The following is a 19,351-nucleotide window of genomic DNA, read 5'->3' as shown; positions in this document are numbered from 1 at the left end:
CTGGAAATGTGTGCAGATTGCTTTATTTTCTCTCTCTCAGTTAAGCCAGCTTGCAGCTGCACACCACTTTTGTTTTGGAAATGTATTGAAGAATATCCAGACCTCTTCCTTTCTGCAGGAGCTTGTCTCACTTGAAAGCTATGTATTGAAATTAAAGAGCTAATCTGCTGAATACTCCCGGCAGGTCAGGCAGTATATGTGGAAAGAGAAACAGAGTTTGCATTTCGGGTCAAAAACTCTTCTTCAGGCCCAGAGGATTCATTTTCTCTTTCCCCAGTTACTGCCTGACCTATTGAAAGTTTCCATCAGCTTCAGAATCAGAATCAGTTTTAATATCACCAACAAATGCTGTGAAATTTGTTGCTTTTGTGATAGCAGTACGTTGCAATGACTGATAGTGACAACTGTGAATATATATATATATATATATATATATATATATATGTATATGTAATATATAAAATAGTTAAATAAGTAGTACAAAAAAAGCAGTGAAGTAGTGTTTCCGGAATCAATAACCATTCAGAAATCGGATGGCAGAGGGGAACAAGCCGTTCCTGAATCGTTGAGTGTGTGCAGTCAGGCTCCTGTACCTGAGGGTAGTAATGAGAAGAGGATATGTCCTGTGTGATGGGGGTCTTTAATGATGGATGCCGCCTTTTTGAGGCATCGCTCCTTGAAGATGTCGTGGATTCTGGGGAGGCGAATGCCCATGATGGAGCTGACTGAGTTCACAACTTGTTTTGATCACATGCAGTAGCCCCCCCCCACCGCCCCCCCCCCCCATACCAGACAGTGCAGCATTCGGTTAGAATGCTCTCCACGGTACATCTGTAGAAATTCGAGAGTGACATACTGAATCTCCTCAAACTCCTAATGGAATATATTTCAGACTCTCAGCATCTGCAGTTACATTTTTAATTATGTTTTTAATATTATGTGCAGATCCTGAGGCCTTTATATTTTGGTTGATTTACTTTCTACTTCTCCAGTGTTGTGTTAAAGTGAAAATTCTTGCCCAGACAGTACCTTCAATCTTTCCAACTCTGCTGCCTCTAAACTAACATGTCCCTTCCCATTCACCTGTTACCAATGCTCGTTAATCTACATAGTATCCTAACTAGTCACCATTATTCTTAAAATTTTTGATTTCAAATCCCTCCATGACCTGACCAATCCCAATCTGCATAATGAGTTCCAGCCCAACAATCCTCTGAAGCCCCTACACTTCTCGCATTCTGGCCCACTGACATCCCAGAATATTATCTCAGCAACAGAGATAATACCCCATTCCATTGCTTTCTTCTTTTAAAATTGGGGGTTCCCAAACCTGAGTCAATGGACGCCTCAATTAATGGTAAGGGTCCATGGTATACTGCTTTAAAATACTTCTTCAGGACTACCTCTTTGGACAGCTGCCTGCATATTAGGGCAGTATGACAGCATGGTGGTTAGCACAACACTTTACAGTACAGGCGACCCGGGTTCAATTCCTGCTGCTCCCTGTAAGGAGTTTGTACGTTCTCCTTTCGACAGCATGAGTTTCCTTTGGGTGCTCCAGTTTCCTCCCACAGTCCAAAGATATGCCGATGGGTAGGTTAACAGGTCATTATAAATTGTCCCAGATTAGATCAGGGGATTGCTGGGCAGTGTGGTTTGTATGATCATAAAGGCTTATTCCACACTGTAACACAATAAATAATTTCTTTTTGATAAGGCTCCTATGAAGAATGTTTGAAAATGCTATTGTTTTAAAGCTGCATTATGAATTCAAATTGTTATTGTTTTACATTCCTGCTAATAAATGGCATTGAAATGAGATCAAAAATGGACCAATTAATGAACATGTCAGAACTAGATGTTCTTCTGTTGACTTTTCAGCTATTGCATTGATTCCAATTTTAAACAACCTGTTTTTAGTTACTGCTCAAAAATTGGAAACTGCTGTGTTAAATATTTTAAATCTAAACCCTCCCAGGAACTAAATTATAAGTAAACATTCTTACAGCTTTGTTTAAATATACAAAGCTGCAAGTTATGCAAATCAAACTAACCCTTGAAAATTTTGATTTAGATGTTTCGTGTGGGTAGAAAATTCAAGCTCCATTTCAAAAGAACTTAACTACAACTATCCCAAGCTGGATTTATCTATACTCAACCTGAAATGAAACTCACAATTGTCTTCACATGGGCTCTTTTTGGGGTATTCATTTATTCGTTATATTCCATGTTGCATGACGTGGGCGATCATGATCGTCCATCTGTCTTTGTCCATGATTGTTCTTGACAAACTTTTCTACAGAAGTAGTTCACCATTGCTTTCTTCTGGGCAGTGTCTTTATAAGATGGGTGACCCCAGCTGTCATCAGTACTCTTCAGATATTGTCTGCCTGGCGTTTATGGTTGCATAACCAGGACTTGTGATATGCACCAGCTGCTCATACGACCATCCACCACCTGCTCCCACAGCTTCACGTGACCCTGATCGTGGTTGGTGGTGGGGGCTAGGCAGGTGCTACACTTTGCCCAAGGGTGACCGGCAGGCAAGCAGAGGGAAGGAGCACTTCACACCCCCATTGGTAGAGATGTATCTCTGCCCCACCACCCATTTGGGGAATTAGGATCTAAAAAATGGAAGATTGATATCATTGTTTATAGAGCTGCCTGGTCAGGCTTGAGTCAGAGAGTTTGTCAACTTTTTTTGACATCTAACATGATGTGACATGGATATTTACACCCAGATCTCATTGTAATGAGTTTGGGGAGCCAGCTCTACTGTGACAAGTACTTCATGGCTTATAGCTTTGGATTGATCTGTCACCCTGACTAGTGATCTGTACTTGACTAGTATTGCCAGCTTATATTCCCCTTGCCTAATTGTACACGAGAAAATGGTGGTGAACCCAGTAAAGGTATTCCTACTGTGCTGCTAGGCAGAGATTTACAGAATTTAGAGCCAATTCCTGCAACAGATTTCCAAGTCAGGATGGTGTGTGACTTGAAGGGTGAACGATGTCTGCAGCTGGTGATGTGCCTGAAGCTCAGATGACTCAACACCATTTTCTTGTGGACAATTAGCACAGTCTAAGCAGTGGAGTTTGTGGATTTGGGAGGTGCTGTCGGAGCAGCCTAATGAGTGAATACAGTGCAGTTTGGAAAAAAATCTGCAACCGTATCTTCTGAGTGCTCTGGGTGATTACTAGACTAGCAATCAACTGTGTCATGTTGAGCATCTTGAGTGTTCTATTACCACGTCCAGGTAAGTGTTCTATCGCACAACTGATTTGTATCTTCTGTGATGGAAAGGTTTTGGATATTTGTAGTCATTTATTGTAGAGTTTCCAGTGACTGTCCTGCAGTGGCACTGCTCTGTCTGTAAAAAATTAATTACTGTCATTCACTTGCCCACTTTTCAATTTGATAAGTCCATCCAAAGCTGCATGCTGTGATTGATCACAATCGACTTACAGGCAGCTCCTCAACCACGTTCCAGTGGCATCTGGGTACATACAGTAGGTGGCTTCCCCAGTGGCCTCCTGATCAATTGTGATCCCCCAAATTGTTACAGCAAGTAAGAATGCCATGGAGTTTCAGGGTAGTTTGTAACTCCTTCTTATTGATGATGGTTATTGTCTGGTACTTCTGTGACATCTACGACCATTGTTACAGTCTTGCAAGCAGGCATGGACTGTTCCATTTGTTAAAGAATTGTGAATGGAATTGACATTTGTATGTACCATCATAAGTAAATATCCTCATTTCCGCCTTGATGTTGGAAGGAAGATCTGTGATGGTTGGTTCGACCTCAGACACTGCCTTGAGGAAATCCTGTACTGATATAATTCCAACTAATGCAGCTTTTTCCCCTCAATATTGACTAACCACCATTTTACCAGGATACCTTGATGCCACATTCGGTCAGGTATTGCCTTAATGTCATTGGCAGTCATTCTCAATTAACCTTTGGGATTGAACTCTTTAATTCATGTTTGGATCAAGGGTGAGAGGAGGTCCAGAGTTAAGTGGTCCTGCTGAAATCCAAACTAGTTATTACTAACTAGGTTATAGGTGTGTAAATCTTGCTAGAAGTGGTTAGCGATGCCTCGGCAGTAAGATCAACGGGGACGATCCAGACAAAGAATGATCCAACCAACACCTCAACAGTAGAGCTAGCAGAGGATGATGTCTCATCACCACGGCAGTGAAGGTGGAGGAAGGCTGCAGCTGTGAAGGGTCCCCAGTCATCTTACATTCCATGCCACTCGACCCTGACCCCAATCAGTCAAGGATGGTGTGGTGGCTGCCCATGCAACAGCCTCTGCTTATTAAACCAAGTCATATACAGGAGGTCTCCATTAAGGGGATAAACCCTCAGGAGAATATCTTTCTCCACTTGAGTGATTTCTCTGCTATAGTGACACCTTCCATCGGGTTGCTGTTGTCTGAAGTTAGGCGATTAGCTGGGTTATTTTGCCTAGTGATTTGTGAACTGAATAAACAGGACACTTTCCACACTGTCAGATAGATGCATTGTTATAAGTGCACTGCAAGAACTTGGCTGAATGCACAATTAGTTCTGGAGTACTGTTGCTTGGTATTATAGCTGTGGTGTTTTCTGTTCCTTAACCTTTGCTGTAATCAATGCACCTAACCATATCTTGATAACTCATGGGGTGAATGAAATTGACTGAAGAGTGGCATATGTGATGGTGAGAGTCTATGGAGGAAACTGAGAAGTATGATCTGCTCAGCACTTCTGCTGGGACCTACCATTACTGAGGATGGAGAGGTTCTAGGAACTTCCTTCATCCATACGTCATCATCAGTATGCCATGTTGTATGACGTGGGCAATCACGGTCTCCCATCTGTCCATGACCATGATTAGTCTTGGCAAATTTTTCTGCAGAAGTGGTTTGCCATTGCCTTCTTCTGGGCAGTGTCTATACAAGATGGGAAACCCCAGTCATTATAAATACTCCTTGGCGACTGGCTGCCTGGCATCAGTGGTTGCATAACCAGGGTTTGCGAAATGCACCGGCTGCTCCCATTGCCTCGTGTAAACCCTGATCGGGGCAAAGCAGGTGTTACACATTGCTGAAGGGTGACCTCAGGCTAGTGGAGGGAAGGAGCACCTTATGCCTCTTTTTGTAGAGGCATATCTCTACACCAACATCTAACTTCATCAATTAGCTGTTCAGTATTCCACCACCATGCATCGCTAGATGTGGTGAGTTGCAAGGCTTTGGTTGTGAGATCACTTTGCCCTATCCATTGCATTCCATTTTTGCCATGGAGTGTGCATGCAGTCCTGCACTGCGTCTTCAACAGGTCAGAACATCCTATCCAGGTCAGAACATCCTATCCAGGTCTGCCTATTCCTCCTGCCTGCATGCTTTTCAGCACTTGTCACTGAAACAGGACTAAACTGTAGAGAGAAAGGCTTGCTGGGCCATGATGTAATGGATTGTGGTGGTGCACAGTTTGGGTGTTACTAATGGTACCCATGCCAGCCCAATGCAGCTGGCAACTCTATTCTGCATCAACCCCATTTAGCATTATAGTAATGCCACTTAACAGATAGAGAGATCAAACAAGGCTTTGAGCCCCACAAGGATACCCATCATGGTATCATGAATGGATGCGCCTGCCCCTGCTAAAGTGGTGAGACTGATTGAAAGCAGTTTATCCCTCATGCTATTCCACTCACTACCTGTCACTGACCCTGGCAGCTAAATCTTTAGGGCTCAGCCAGTTCAGTGTGTGATCTTACTGTCAAAACACTTTTGGAAGAGGACATTGGAGATACCAACTCTGAATACATTCTCTAGACTTGCTGCCTTCTGTGCTTATTCCAATTTTTATTCAACATAGAGGAGCACTGACTCATCAGTTCATTTGAGTTTATTGCCAATCAATTGTACACATGTACACAGCTAAATGAAATGACGTTTCTCCAGGACTCAGGTGCAAAACACAATACATACATCACATGCAACACATACAGTAAAGAGAGGATGGTCAGTGAAAATCAGAGAGATTTCCTATGAGGGGTGATTGATAAGTTTGTGGCCTAAGGTAGAAGGATTCAATTTTAGAAAACCTCGCACATTTATTTTTCAACATAGTCCCCTCCTACATTTACACACAGTCCAGCGGTCGTGCAGCATACAGATCTTGGACCTCCAGAAAGTGTCCACAGCAGGGGTGATTGATAAGTTCATGGCCTAAGGTGGAAGGAGATGAGTTATACCGCTCTCAATACATGCACGTTGCATGTGCAGTTCAACTCTTTGAGTGGTTATGCAGAAAGTTGGAAGTTAGTATCTCATCAGTTAATAACTCATCAGGGGTGATTGATAGGGTTGTGGCCTAAGGCAGAAGGAGATGAGTTATTATTTCAAACTTTCTGCATAATCACTCAAAGAGTTGACCTGCATGTGCATGTAACGAGAGCTGTGTAACTCATCTCCTTCTACCTTAGGCCATGAACTTATCAATCACTCCTGCTGTGGACACTTTCTGGAGGTCCAAGATCCATATGCTCCATGACTGCTGGACTAAGTGTGTAAATGTAGGAGGGGACTGTGGTGAAAAATAAATGTGCGAGGTTTTCTAAATTGACTCCTTCTACCTTAGGCCTTGAACTTATCAATCACCCCTTATATTGTGCATTAAATTTTTTATTTAAATGTATGTCTTTATTTCTTATTTATCATTTTCTGTGTCAGTGTATTTTTCTGATAGTTTAACTTGGATGCTCCAATCTGAATGCAAAGAACTGAGATTTGCCTTTACTTTATAAAAGATGTTGGAAATCATATCAATTGGAGTATTTATTTTTATAGAAAAAAGTACACTTACAATATGTTTGCAGTTGTATCCTTAAGAAACCTGATCCAGACAATGATACTTGAGTATACATCAAACTAAGATGGGGTCGGCTTTATTAGCTGATGGAAAACAAAACACAATAGTCTGTTATTTGTCAGTTACATCTGTAAGTGATCAACAGTTCAGTCAGTCTATTTTTATACAGTCATTGAAACATTAAGTTGTTATGCCACAAATCAAAGCTATTAAGCTCTTTAAACCTACACTCAGTGGCCACGTTATTAGGTAATAAAGAGGGCCACAGGAGTGGAACCTTGTGTGTTCTTCTGCTGCTGTAGCCCATCCACTTCAAGGTTTGACTTGCTGTATGGTTAGAGATGCTCTTCTGTTGTAATGCATAGTTGTTGGAGTTACTGTCACCTTCCTGTCAGCTTCTACCAGTCTGGCCATCATCCTCTGACCTCTCTCATTAACAATTTGCTCTTTTCCCACAGAGCTGCCTCTCACTAGATTTTTTTTTCGTTTTTCACAACATTGTCTGTAAACCCCAGAAAGTCCGATTTCTGAGATACTCAAACCGCCTTGTCTGACACCAATAATCATTCCGTGGTCAAAGTCGTTCCGATCTCATTATTCTTCTATTCTGATGTTTGGACTGAAGAACAACTGAACCTCTTGACCATGTCTGCATGCTTTTATGCACTGAGTTGCTGCCCACATGATTGGCTGATTAGATATTAAAGTTAACGAGCAGGTGTACCCAATAAAGTGGCCGCTGACTGTATGCCCGCTTCAAGATGAAAAACCCCAATCAGTCACATCTTTCCTCTTTCCATATAATCACGCAGATTACTCTCTCTCTTGACTGCCTATCCACTCCCTTTCTGAAATCCCTGAAAAATTTGCTATCATCCCTCTGATGCTGATGACTGTAAAATAATCTTTTCTGTACTTGTTCAATGTTTCCAAACAGATTTTTGAATCTCTATTCCTTAGTCCCCGGACAGTCTACAATGAAAATATCTTCACTCTAACACCCCTATTTAAACTTGTTGACTATTAAAAAATCTCCTCTCAGCCTTCTTTGCAGTAGACAAGCCTAAGCCTAAAAGGACACCCAATATCATGGAGAGCACCATGTATTTTAAATGTCTCTTAAGAGAAACTGGTGTGGCAGTGACCCTGGTGGTTAGCATCAAAAAGAGCACTCTGCAAAAGTCTTAGACACATATATATCACTAGGGAGCCTAACATTTTTGCACAGTATTGTAGTAATGTTATTAATTACCCTGTACTGCTGCGACAAAAAAGAACAGATTTCCTGATATACTTAAGTGGTGATAAACCTGATTTGGATATGGGTCTCTATTGTGTACTGAGAGTGGGAAGGGGGCAGGGAGAAGGGAGGGGGCAGGATGCACCAGAGAGTCATTCTGTAATGATCAATAAACCAGTTGTTTGGAATCAAATGACCTTGCCTGTTGTGTCTGAGCTAGGTGTGTCCGGACCCATGCTACCACCTGCCCCTGGTACTCCTGTCCCACACCCCTCTCACGGTGCTCCACCCTCACCATTCCCAACATAGTTTGATCCTGCCAGATTTACAAATTCACTCTATGCTCCACGTTGACAAGTACAGTACTGTGCAAAAGTCTTAGGCTGCCTCACGATGTATATGTGCCTAAGGCTCTATGTATGTGTGCATCCTCTATTGCATAAGAGTTTACATTTTCCTGCTTTGGAGCTTGAAATGGACCCAGTATCTTTTCTCTTAGGCTTACCCAGCAGTTGTATTATTAGTGCACATCAGAAAAAAACTTTTTAACATCCTGCTTTTTGTGCGAGGAAGAACATTTTACTTTGTTGGATATCTGATAAGGCCCTTGGACTTTCTGGTTGTCATAAATTAATCATGGAAAACATTCCTATGGACTTTTTGATATGTATGGTACACTCAAAAACAAATAGTTTTCATAAAACATGGCAACCTTTTCTACAGTATATAGATGTAAACCTGTCTGTTATACTAATAAGGCTTTTGTATAGGATGTTGTGATGATGTCTGTATTTTGATGGAAGTGTTCTGATAGCTGATATCTGTGAGGTGAAGAAATGTAAATGTAAATGTGTCTGAAAATTGAAAGTTTTGTTATGCTGAGCGAAAAATAAAATATATATTTTTTAAATCATTCCATCTTGACTTACAGCTTCAGCCATAGTGGCTTAAAAATTAAAGATTAGCCTTATTTGTCCCGTGTACATTGAAAGGTGTTGTTTGTGTCAACAACCAACACAGTTTGAGGTCGGTGAGGGTGGCCTGCAAGGGTCACCATGTTTCCTGCACCAACATAGCATGTCCACAACTTTCTAACCAGAACTCGTACATCTTTGGAATGTGGGAGGAAACTGGAAACCCATGCGGTCATGGGGAGGACGTACAAACTCATTTCAGACTGCGGTGGGAATTGAATCCCGATCTTACTGTAATAGCATTTCGCTAATAACTATGGTATTGTGCTGCCCTTGTATTTATAGAATAACTTTAATATACCGTAATTATACCCAGTATTGTGATAAGCAAAGTTGATAAGAGGAAGGGTGACCGATATTTTGGTTTGGTATAGACCAAAACCAAGACAAGCAAAGTAGACCAACTTCCCATTTCACAAAAGTTTACCCAACCTCTGAGACTGTTAGCCTGAGTTAGTTTGAGTAATGAACTTAAAGTGGACAGGATGACAGTGAAATCAAAACCTGATTGATCTTTACCCACATAATCCACTCAACAGTCATCAGCAAACAAGATACCAGACGTGAGGCATGCCTGTGCCCTGTGATGGCTTTACTGCTGCATCTGGCCCATTTCTGGCAGCTCTGAAGCTCCTGTCGGTCTCTCTGCTGACAGAGAGTCAGGGTTTGATTTCATCCCAGGAGGCTGGCAGCTTGCCTGAAATATTATTTTCCTTTGCTGCATCAGTTGGTGTGCATTAAGGAGGTAGATGTGGAAACCATGATTAGCAGATCCACCATAATTGCCCTCAGCTGCTACCACAGCCTAATGAAGTGACCACATCAAAGCTGGGCACCATTACAACTCCAAAAGCTAGGAATTCTTTGCATGTTCCTGAGCTATTACCATGGTGTTACATCCATGTTAGTAAACAGTTTAGTTAGCACCCTGCTACTTCACAATGCAGGAAGCCTTTTAGGTAGTCAGCACAAAGGTGGCACAGGGAACATGAGGCACTGCGAGAACTAAAGACTGGAAAAGGAGAGAGGATTTATCGTAAGCAAGAAGCTGTGCTACAGAGAGATGATTTTATCTCTTTTATGAGAGGCGGTGCGTTCATTAAATTTGGAACTGAAGCCACGAGAAGCAGTGGAATCAATAGGCTAAAGCTTGCTCACCTCCCTTTCTCCTTCGCCACACTAATGCAGAAGAACCAGGCACGAGGCTCATCCACAAGCTTCCAGAGTGTGCTGCTCACAAGATGGTCAGCAGTCCGCGATGCATTGCTACACTTCCCATATTGGGCTATGCCTTGCAGATAGTGGCATTAAAGTATCTCTCTCTGGATCAATTCCTCTAAAATTAAGTTAATAATATATCAGAGGGGCTTATCCCAAGTGGACAAAATGGATATAGAGTTGGGCTACTTCTGAAGTTCCTGGCATGAGATTCAGTATCATTCACACACACACGCACACACACACTTACACTTTTAGTGTTGTGGTTCCAGTGTCTGTGTGCTACCACCCTAGCCTTTACACAGTAGTGGTCTGAAGAGAACAGGAAGCAAAAATGTCATCTAATTAATACTGGGTTAATAAACATCCAGTGTGCAGAAGAGGGCAAATTGTGCAAATAATAATAGGAAAGTAACCAAGAAACACCCAGACCACGAGCTGCAGAGTCCCCACAAGTGAGTACAGAGCCTGCAGAGTTAGTTCCAATGTTAAAGTGAGTGAAGCCCATCCTGGAGGGCTGCAGGGCAAGAACTGCTTCTCAACCAAAAAGTGGGGGATACAACCCAGTCCATCACAGGAACAGCCATCCACAAGAAGCAATGGCACAAGAAAGCATCATTCATCATCATAAGGACCCACACCATCCAGGCCATGCTCTCTTTTTGCGCCTGCTGTTGGGAAGAAGGCCCCACACCAAAACCAGGGATTCTGCAAGGGCTAGAAATTGAGAGCAACCCACACAAAGTGTGGATGCTTTGCTATAGCTTGGTGGGTGGTGGGCCCTGATGTTTTTTTACTGAAATGGGAAAGGCTGATGCATTGATGCTTGCATGGGGGAGTGGGGCCTTTGGGGTTCGAATGCTTTTTCTGTCATTCATTTTCTTGGGGCTCTGTTTATCATGAGTGTCTGTGAACACAAGTATTTCAGGTCATATATGGTGTACGTTCTTTGATAATAAACAGAACCATTTGAATCGTTTGAAATACTGGAGGAACTCCGCAGATCGGGCAGCATCTATGGATGATTTGTTTGCCCATTCACTCATCCCCATGTATCTCTCTCCTGGCACAGTGACAGATATACTACACTTGCCTATACACTTCCTCCTTTACTGCCATTCTAGGTCACAAACAGTCCTTCTAGGTGAAGCAACACTTCACCTGCAAATATTTTGGGGTCATCTGTTATATCTGGTGCTCTGGATGCAGCATCTTCTACATTGGTGAGACTTGACGTAAATTGGGGGACTGCTTTGTCAAGCACTTTCACTCCATTCACCAAAAATGGCCAACCATTTTAATTCCTATCTCCCCTGTTCTGACATGTCCTTCTCTTTTCATGATGAAGCCACCCTCAAGCCTTCAACCTAATGGCATGATCATCGATCTCGCCTCCTGGTAATTTTTTCCCCCTATCAAGTTCCTTCTTCTCTAGACCTTTACCTTTCCCACTGACCTGCCTTCACCTATCACCTTCTAGCTGGTCCTCCTTCTCCTCCACCCACCTTTCTATTCTGGCATCTTCCTCCTCCCTTTCCAGTCCTGAAGAAGGGTCTTGGACCTGCTGAGTTCCTCCAGCATTTTGTGCATGTTGCTTAGATGCCATAGCACCAGGTTCAGGAACAATTATTACCCTTCAATCATCAGGCTCCTGAACCAGCGTGGATAACTCACTCACCTCGACATTGAACTAATTCCACAACCTGTGGACTCAACAAATCATATTCACAAAATTATTTGTTTGTTTGTTTGTATTTGCACAGTTAGTCTTCTTTTACACATTGGTTGTTTGTCCATTTTTGTGTGTAGTTTTTCATTGATCCCATTAAATCTCTTCATATCCACTGTGAATGCCCACAAGAAAATGAAACTCAGGGTTGTATACGGTGACATATATGTATTTTGATAATTACTTTGAACTTTTAAACTTTCATTTTGAACTTTTCATTAACACTCAATAATAGGAGCCACTACCTCAATGAAGTGCAAGATTGTCCCATTAGCAGGATAACATTAATCATTGAAGGATAGGTCAAGCCAGAATATTAAATGAGAGATAGAGAATGCATTTATCCAGACAGGCATACTAAATCTGTAGTGTAATCTTCCAGTGGTACAGTCAAGGATAAACTACAATGATAGAGCAAGGTTCTGGGGAGCAGGGGGCAAGAGGATCCAGTGGGTTATTGTACACAGTGTTCTGTAGACTACCCTGGTAAAAGTCATGTCATTCAATGCTGAGTGGGTGATGTAGGCTGTAGGCATTTCTTTGGACTGGATTTACTTTGGACTTGTTATTCCTTTCCAGTGGCCCATCATGATATGGAAAACACCCTGAACTGTAGCTTCATTGAGCCACCTTCAATGATGGATCAGCCTTCACCCTCCTGGTCTTCCCATGGCTCTTTCTCATCTTTTGATACAGCGGATGATGGCCCTGTGTATTGTGTGCCTCATGAGGGTGAGTACAATAGTTGCATATGTGTGTACAAAACTAGGTTAAAGTTTCCTTTAAAGAATGGAGCAACTGGGTTTGTATACACTGGAATTTAGAAGGATGGGGAGGGGATCTGATTGAAACATATAAGATTATTAAGGGATTGGACACACTGGAGGCAGGAAGCATGTTCCCGCTGATGGGTGAGTCCAGAACTAGAGGCCACAGTTTAAGAAAAAGGGGTAGGCCATTTAGAACAGAGATGCGGAAAAACTTTTTCACCCAGAGAGTGGTGGATATGTGGAATGCTCTGCCCAGAAGGCAGTGGAGGCCAAGTCTCTGGCTGCATTCAAGAGAGAGTTAGATAGAGCTCTTATAGATAGTAGGGTCAAGGGATATGGGGAGAGGGCAGAGAGGGGGTACTGATTGTGTATGATCAGCCATGATCACAGTGAATGGTGGTGCTGGCTAGAAGGGCCAAATGGCCTACTCCTGCACCTATTGTCTATTGTCTTTCTTTGTTTCTGAGTTAACCTAATCATACGTTGAATTAAATAACGCAAGATCTTTATCGGCTGTTGAGTCAAGGGGGGGAGGGTCTTTATTATTAATCATGGAGCATTGAGAACTGCTTACTCGTATTTGTGTTGAGAGGAATGATTACAAACTCAACAATAATTGAAAACCTTACCACCCACTAAGTTGTCTCTTTCTCCTTTCCCATACTGGGGACTTCAATGGAATGAGCACTGTCAGGCCTACCACCAAACATAGCTTTACCTCCCCCCTTCCCTGATTTCCACAGGGATTGGACCCTGCAGGACTTTTTGTCCATTTGTCCCTCCCCACTAATCTCTCTTCTGGCACTTATCCTTGCAAGTGGCTGAAGTGCTACACACCTGCTCATTCATCTCCTTCCTAAAGTCCTAATAAGTCCTACCAGGTGAGGCAACACTTCACCTGTGAATCTGCTGGGGTAATCTACTGCACATGGCGCTCCCGATGGGGCTTCCTCTACATTGATGAGACCCGGCGTAAATTGGGGGACTGATTCCTTGAGCACCTTCACTCCATCTATCAAAAGCAGAACCCCCAGTGACCCAACTTTTTAATTCCCATTCCCATTCCCATTCCCCTGCTGACATGGCGGTCCATGACCTCTTCTTGTGCCAAGACGGAGCTGCCCTCAGAGTGAAGGAGCAAAACTTTATATTCTGTCTGGGCAGCCTCCAACTTGATGGCATGAATATTGATTTCTCCTTCTGGTAAAAAAAAATCCACTCCCCTCCCTCTCTTCTATTCCCAACTCTGGCCTCTTGCCTTTGGTCTCTCCTCACCTGCTTATCACCTCCTCCTCCTTTCCTTTCTCCTATGGTCCACTCTCCTTTTCTATCAGATTCCTTCTCCTCCAGCCCACCTGGTTTACCTATCACATTCTAGCTAGTCCTTCCCTTTCCCCCATCTTTTTATTATGTCACATTCCCCATTCCTTTCCAGTCCTGAAGAAGAGTTTCTGCCCACTGTTTATTCATTTCCATAAATGCTGCCTGACATGCTGAGTTCCTCCAGCATTTTGTGTGTGTTGCTATTAGGACTGGTAGTCAATAGTCCTAATTCTGTCTGTTGGAGTAGCTGTCACCATCAACAACTACTGTAGATTTTGGTTTGTTTAAGGGAATCCTGTGGTGTAGCAGGTTTTCCACAAGCACTCCAGTTTTTTCCCCACATTCCAAGGACATGCTGATTGAAAGCCTAGCTGTCTCCTGTAAAGTATCCCAGATGTAGCTGTGTATTCGGAAAAGAGAATAGGTTACAGAAAAATAGAAGAGGGAAATAGGGCTATACGGGACAGTTCTGAGAGACGGAGTAGGTTCAATGGCTGAAAGAAACCTACGGTGTATATACAGTAGCGAGGTAGTTAGGAAGCTGAAGATTTTTGCACAGTATTGTAGTAATTTTGTGCATTGCACTATACTGCTGTTGCAAAAAAAAAGACAAATTTCAGGACATATCTGAGTAATGATAAATCTGATTCTGATATGGGTCTCTATTGTTGGCTGAGAGTGGGAAGGGGCCAGGGAGAGGGCAGTCATGGTTGGGAAAGGAGGAAGGGAGAGGAGAAGGAGTGGGAAGAACCAGACGGACATTCTGTGATGACCAATAAACCAATTGTTTGGAATCGAATTACCTTGCCTGATGTCTCAGGGCTGGTTGTGTCTGCACCCAAGCTATCACCCCCTCCCCCACGCCCAACACTGTTCCGGCACACCTTCTCTGCCACCTACTTCACCCCCAACATCCTTTGCTCCCACCAAGTTTACAAACTCACCCTCTGCTCCACATTGGCAAATACAGTGCTGTGTAAAAGTCGTAGGCACCCTAGTTGTATATACGTGCCTGAGACTTTTGCACAGTACCGTATTCTGTCTGGGTAGTCTACAACTTGATGGCATGAATATTGATTATTCTAACCTCTGGTAATTTAACCTCCCTCTCTCTTTCTCTCTTTTCCATTCCTATTTCTGGTTACTGTCCGACCCCTTCTCCTCGCCAGCCCATCATTTCCCTCTGGCACGCTTCCTCCATCCCTTTTGTCCATGGTCCACTGTCTTCTCCTATTCACTTCCTTCTTCTTCAGCCCTTTACCTCTTCCACCTGCAACCTCCCAGCTTCTTACATCATCCCCCTAACACCCACCCACCCACCTTCCCCCTCACCTGGTCTCACCTACCACCCGCTGGCTTGTATTCATTCCCCAACTGGCTTCTGTCCTCTTCCTTCCCAGTTCGATGAAAGTCTGAAATGTCGACTGTTCTGCCCCCTCCATAGACGCCTCCTGACTTGCTGAGTTCCTCCAGCATTTCATGTGCGCATTGATCAAGATTGCCGGCATCTGCAGAAGCTCTTGTGAATATGAAATATAGTGCGTTCTCAAAGGCAGTGTCCTGACATTCTCTTTGAATCTTACAGAGAGTATCATGGAGAGCAGTGTCCGTGACAAGGCAAACCTGGCGGAAAAACTGGCCCCTGCTGTTAGTGAAGAGGATGCTGGGGAGTACACATGCTTGAAAGGCGACCCCAACGACATGCTGCTTCTTAAATTGTCAGACAGCGAAGCCTCCAGCAACGGCTCCGGCTCGACCAGTGGGGCAGTGTACGCCAAAGTCGCTCGACTGTCCAAACAGTCAAAAGACAGCAACAACAGTATCAACACCAACAGCAGCAGAGCCACCAATATCAGTGGCAAACAGCCCTCCCCTGAGAGGACCAAGCCTCCCCCTCCTGACCCGTCAACAAAGCCCAAGTTATCCTGGATTCATGGCAAATTTAACTCCAGCCAACCTAACACAGCGTCAACTGCAAGATCTCCGTCTCTGGATAAGGCGTCCGCTCAGACGGAGGGCCACCATATCGCCTCAGATGGCAGGAGAAGGAATGTGAGCGAATCCTCTGTTGGACATTATGGCAGACAAGATGAGAAGAGAGCTTCCGGCGAGGTCAAGCTGAGGCGCAAGGACAAGGGCCACAGCCGGGTGAGGGAACACACCCCTAACGAACCGAGTCAGGGCAGCATAGTGCAGAAGAGCAAAACAAGCCCGGAGCAGATGCGGAATCTTAATGGCACCATCCAGAGTGCATCAAAAAGGAGTGGACCTTCACCCCATGACAAGAAGCCAGTGGAGGGGAGAGAGTCGCAAAGAAATCCCCCACAGGCAAAGGGTAGGCCTGAGGTAATTCACCCTCATCTATCCCCAGAGACGGCTACCATGCTGGCTGCCCAGCTCAAAGAGAAAACCCAGAGCCTAAATAAGTCAGAGGTGAACATGAGGCAGAACGGGCTGATTCCCACCCACCAGCAGCGGGAGAAGCCCACGCCCCCGCAAAAAGCCAAGCGTTCCTTTGGCGCCAACAGCCAGCGAGCGGTCATTCCGACGACAAGCAACCTTCAAAAGATGATCAGCCCTTCTCCGGAGCAGCAGGAGGCTGCGGGAGGCAGTGTCGGCGGTTCGACCCCGGAGAACTGCAGCTATCAGGAGCAAGATGGAATGAACTGTTCTCAGGCCAGACAGGAAACGGGTGAGCAGACACCCAAAAGGACACCAATTAAAAAGCCTCCAAGGAAACGCAGCAAAGAGGCAACTTTGGAATCGCATCCAAAAACACCCATCATGTCCCCTCAGGTGATGGCTGTAAAGGAGTCATAACCAGAAGCCACATACTCCCACTGGCTGATGTCCAGCTCACAGTGCAGCAGGGCAGAAGGGTGGTTATAAGCCTCATGAAAACCCAAGGAGCTGTGTAGTTGTACTGCACTGCAGTGGCCCAACCAGAAGCATCAGATAAATTACTAACTTTTAATATGCTGTATGTATCTGAGTGTCTTTCCCCTCACTTACCCTCCCCTGAAGGTCAGATGTGGACTAACAATGCCAAATGAATTAAGTATTGTATTGACTCTGATAGATGACCAAAGAATCTTTCCCATGACCTTATCTGTGACTGATGAGCAGTAATGATAGAGAGAACCATTGATTATTGCAGATTGTTTATAGAGTTAGGCTTCGTTCTCTGGACAGAAGAATCCAACCTTTTGTGACATGTATTTCCATAAATTTTACAACAGCAAAGCTTTCTCCGAGAAAGGAACACATCAATTCCTCATCACTTTTTGTGATCTTATTCAGTATCAGATTGCAGGCTTTTGTATTTAACTCTTTTACAGTTCTCAGTGACTGAAACAAAATGGATGATTAAGAGGCTCAAGGCCGGGAGATGAAGGTGACATGCCTTGCTTAAGAGCTGGTAACTTGCTTGGTGCTGCACTTGCTTCAGTGATTTCCACTTGGGCACCTTGCTGCTGAGACGTGGCAGGGAACAGGAGGTGGAGAAGGGAGATTGACAAGAACCTGAAGTTGACAGGGAAGGGGTCATTGTTGGCAGGAGATGATGCCTGAAGCAGTTTGGAGTGCGCAGAAAATTATCCTGGAGAAAAGAGAGCCCAGGGAGAAGAGTTGGCGGTCACAGAATGGTTTGGTTCATTATATAAGTGTCATTGCTGATCACTGGCTTGCAGAGGTGGGAGTTTGCAGTGAGATTCTCAACAGTCACACTGTATTTGTATTAGCTTTCAGGAGCATCTTGCAAACATAGGTTTAGCCTCTCAAATGCTTTTGATGTATTTTACAGTTTTGCATATTATGTGCGTGAGACATTCGGTAACACTTGGCCATGCTGTCATCTGTGAGAGATGGAGAGGGGAAGAGCCTGAACTGGCTGGGATTACTGTGCTGCTGTCAGCGCACTGGGACTCCCTACTCTTGGCGCACTATGTCCCAGCTTCTTTCTGCATACAATCATTTTTATGTGTAAGATATTTTTTTTTTTCAAGTTTGATTAAAAATGCCAAGCAAAAAGAATAAACAAGTTTTCTTTCCTCAGTTGCCTTGTGGTTGCATTTCTCCCCTCACCCCCGATCCCTCTCTCTTAACTGGATGTAGTTGGATAAATGTCTTTCCTGGAATAGTCGGGGGCTTACTCCAGGAACGTAAGGGATTCAGGAGTATGGAGAAGGGTGAGGGAGTTGTGTCTCCTCCATAAGCTAGCCCACCCTGGTGTATCACCAGCCTACAGTTTCAGTCTTGTTCAATTAAGCCTCTCGTATGGGATGCAGAAACAAAAGATGGGGGATGCTGGAAATCTGAAATTATTAGTACTGTGTTGGTCTATTTCTCCCGCCACAAAGTATTTTCCACAAATTTTGTTATTACTGGGTATTTCTTGTACACATTCAGAGTTTAAGATTATTGGAAAGGATTGCACTGATTTTGAGGGAAAAAGCAATATTGAATTTTCATTAATTTTGCCAAGATTACAATCTTTTTATTTATGTATTGAGATACACCATAGAACAGGCCCTTCTGGAGCTGTGCCAACTAGCAACCCCTGATTGGAAGTTGGAGTACACAATTAGACTATGGTTGGAGTATTGTCAACGGTTTTGTGCCCCTTATCTCAGAATGGATTTATTGCTATTAGTGAGAATTGAGAGGAGGTTCACAAAGATTATTCTGGGAATGGAGGTCTTAGCATATAAGGAGCGTTTGGCCGCTTTGGGCCTGTACTGGAAGTTAGAAGAAGGTGTGGGGATCTCATTGAAACCTACCAAATGTTGAAAGGACTATCTAAGGTGGCTGTGGCGAGGAGGTTTCCTCTGGTGGGGGTATCCAGAACTCTAGCAGGCACCGCCTCAAAATTGAGGAGTGACCTTTCTAAACAGAAGGAAGGAGGAATTTTCTTTTTAGCTAAAGAGTGGTGAATCTGTGGAATGCTCTGCCACAGACTGCAGTGGAGGCCAAATCTGTGAGTATATTCAAAGCAGAAGATGATAGATTACTGATTGGTCAGGGCATCAAAGGATATGGTGAGAGAGCAGGTGTATGGGGTTGAATGCAATCCAGGATCAGCCTTGATAAAATAGCAGAGCAGACTTGATGGGATAAATGGCCTAATTCTGCTCCTATATCTTATGGTCTTAACCCTAGCCTAATCATGGGACAATTGACTATGAACAATGACCCTACCAACTGGTGCATCTTTCAACTGTGGGAGAAAAG

At 43.8% G+C, this 19,351-nt stretch overlaps 1 protein-coding gene across 1 annotated transcript in view; it reads left to right on the top strand.

Annotated features, from left to right (window-relative positions):
• The window catches only part of scarf2 (scavenger receptor class F, member 2), a 111,075-nt gene extending 92,900 nt beyond the window's left edge, over positions 1-18,175 (top strand). The window contains exons 10-11 of the mRNA XM_059988061.1: positions 12,609-12,761; positions 15,708-18,175. Of these exons, the coding sequence (XP_059844044.1) occupies positions 12,609-12,761; positions 15,708-16,942 (1,388 nt within the window). The 3' untranslated portion in view covers positions 16,943-18,175. The remainder of the gene's footprint in view (positions 1-12,608; positions 12,762-15,707) is intronic.
• Positions 18,176-19,351: the final 1,176 nt, after the last annotated feature.

The sequence above is a fragment of the Hypanus sabinus genome, chromosome 13 (genome assembly GCF_030144855.1).
Source record: "Hypanus sabinus isolate sHypSab1 chromosome 13, sHypSab1.hap1, whole genome shotgun sequence".
Classification (NCBI taxonomy): domain Eukaryota; kingdom Metazoa; phylum Chordata; class Chondrichthyes; order Myliobatiformes; family Dasyatidae; genus Hypanus; species Hypanus sabinus.
This window is presented reverse-complemented; position numbering and strand designations above follow the sequence as displayed.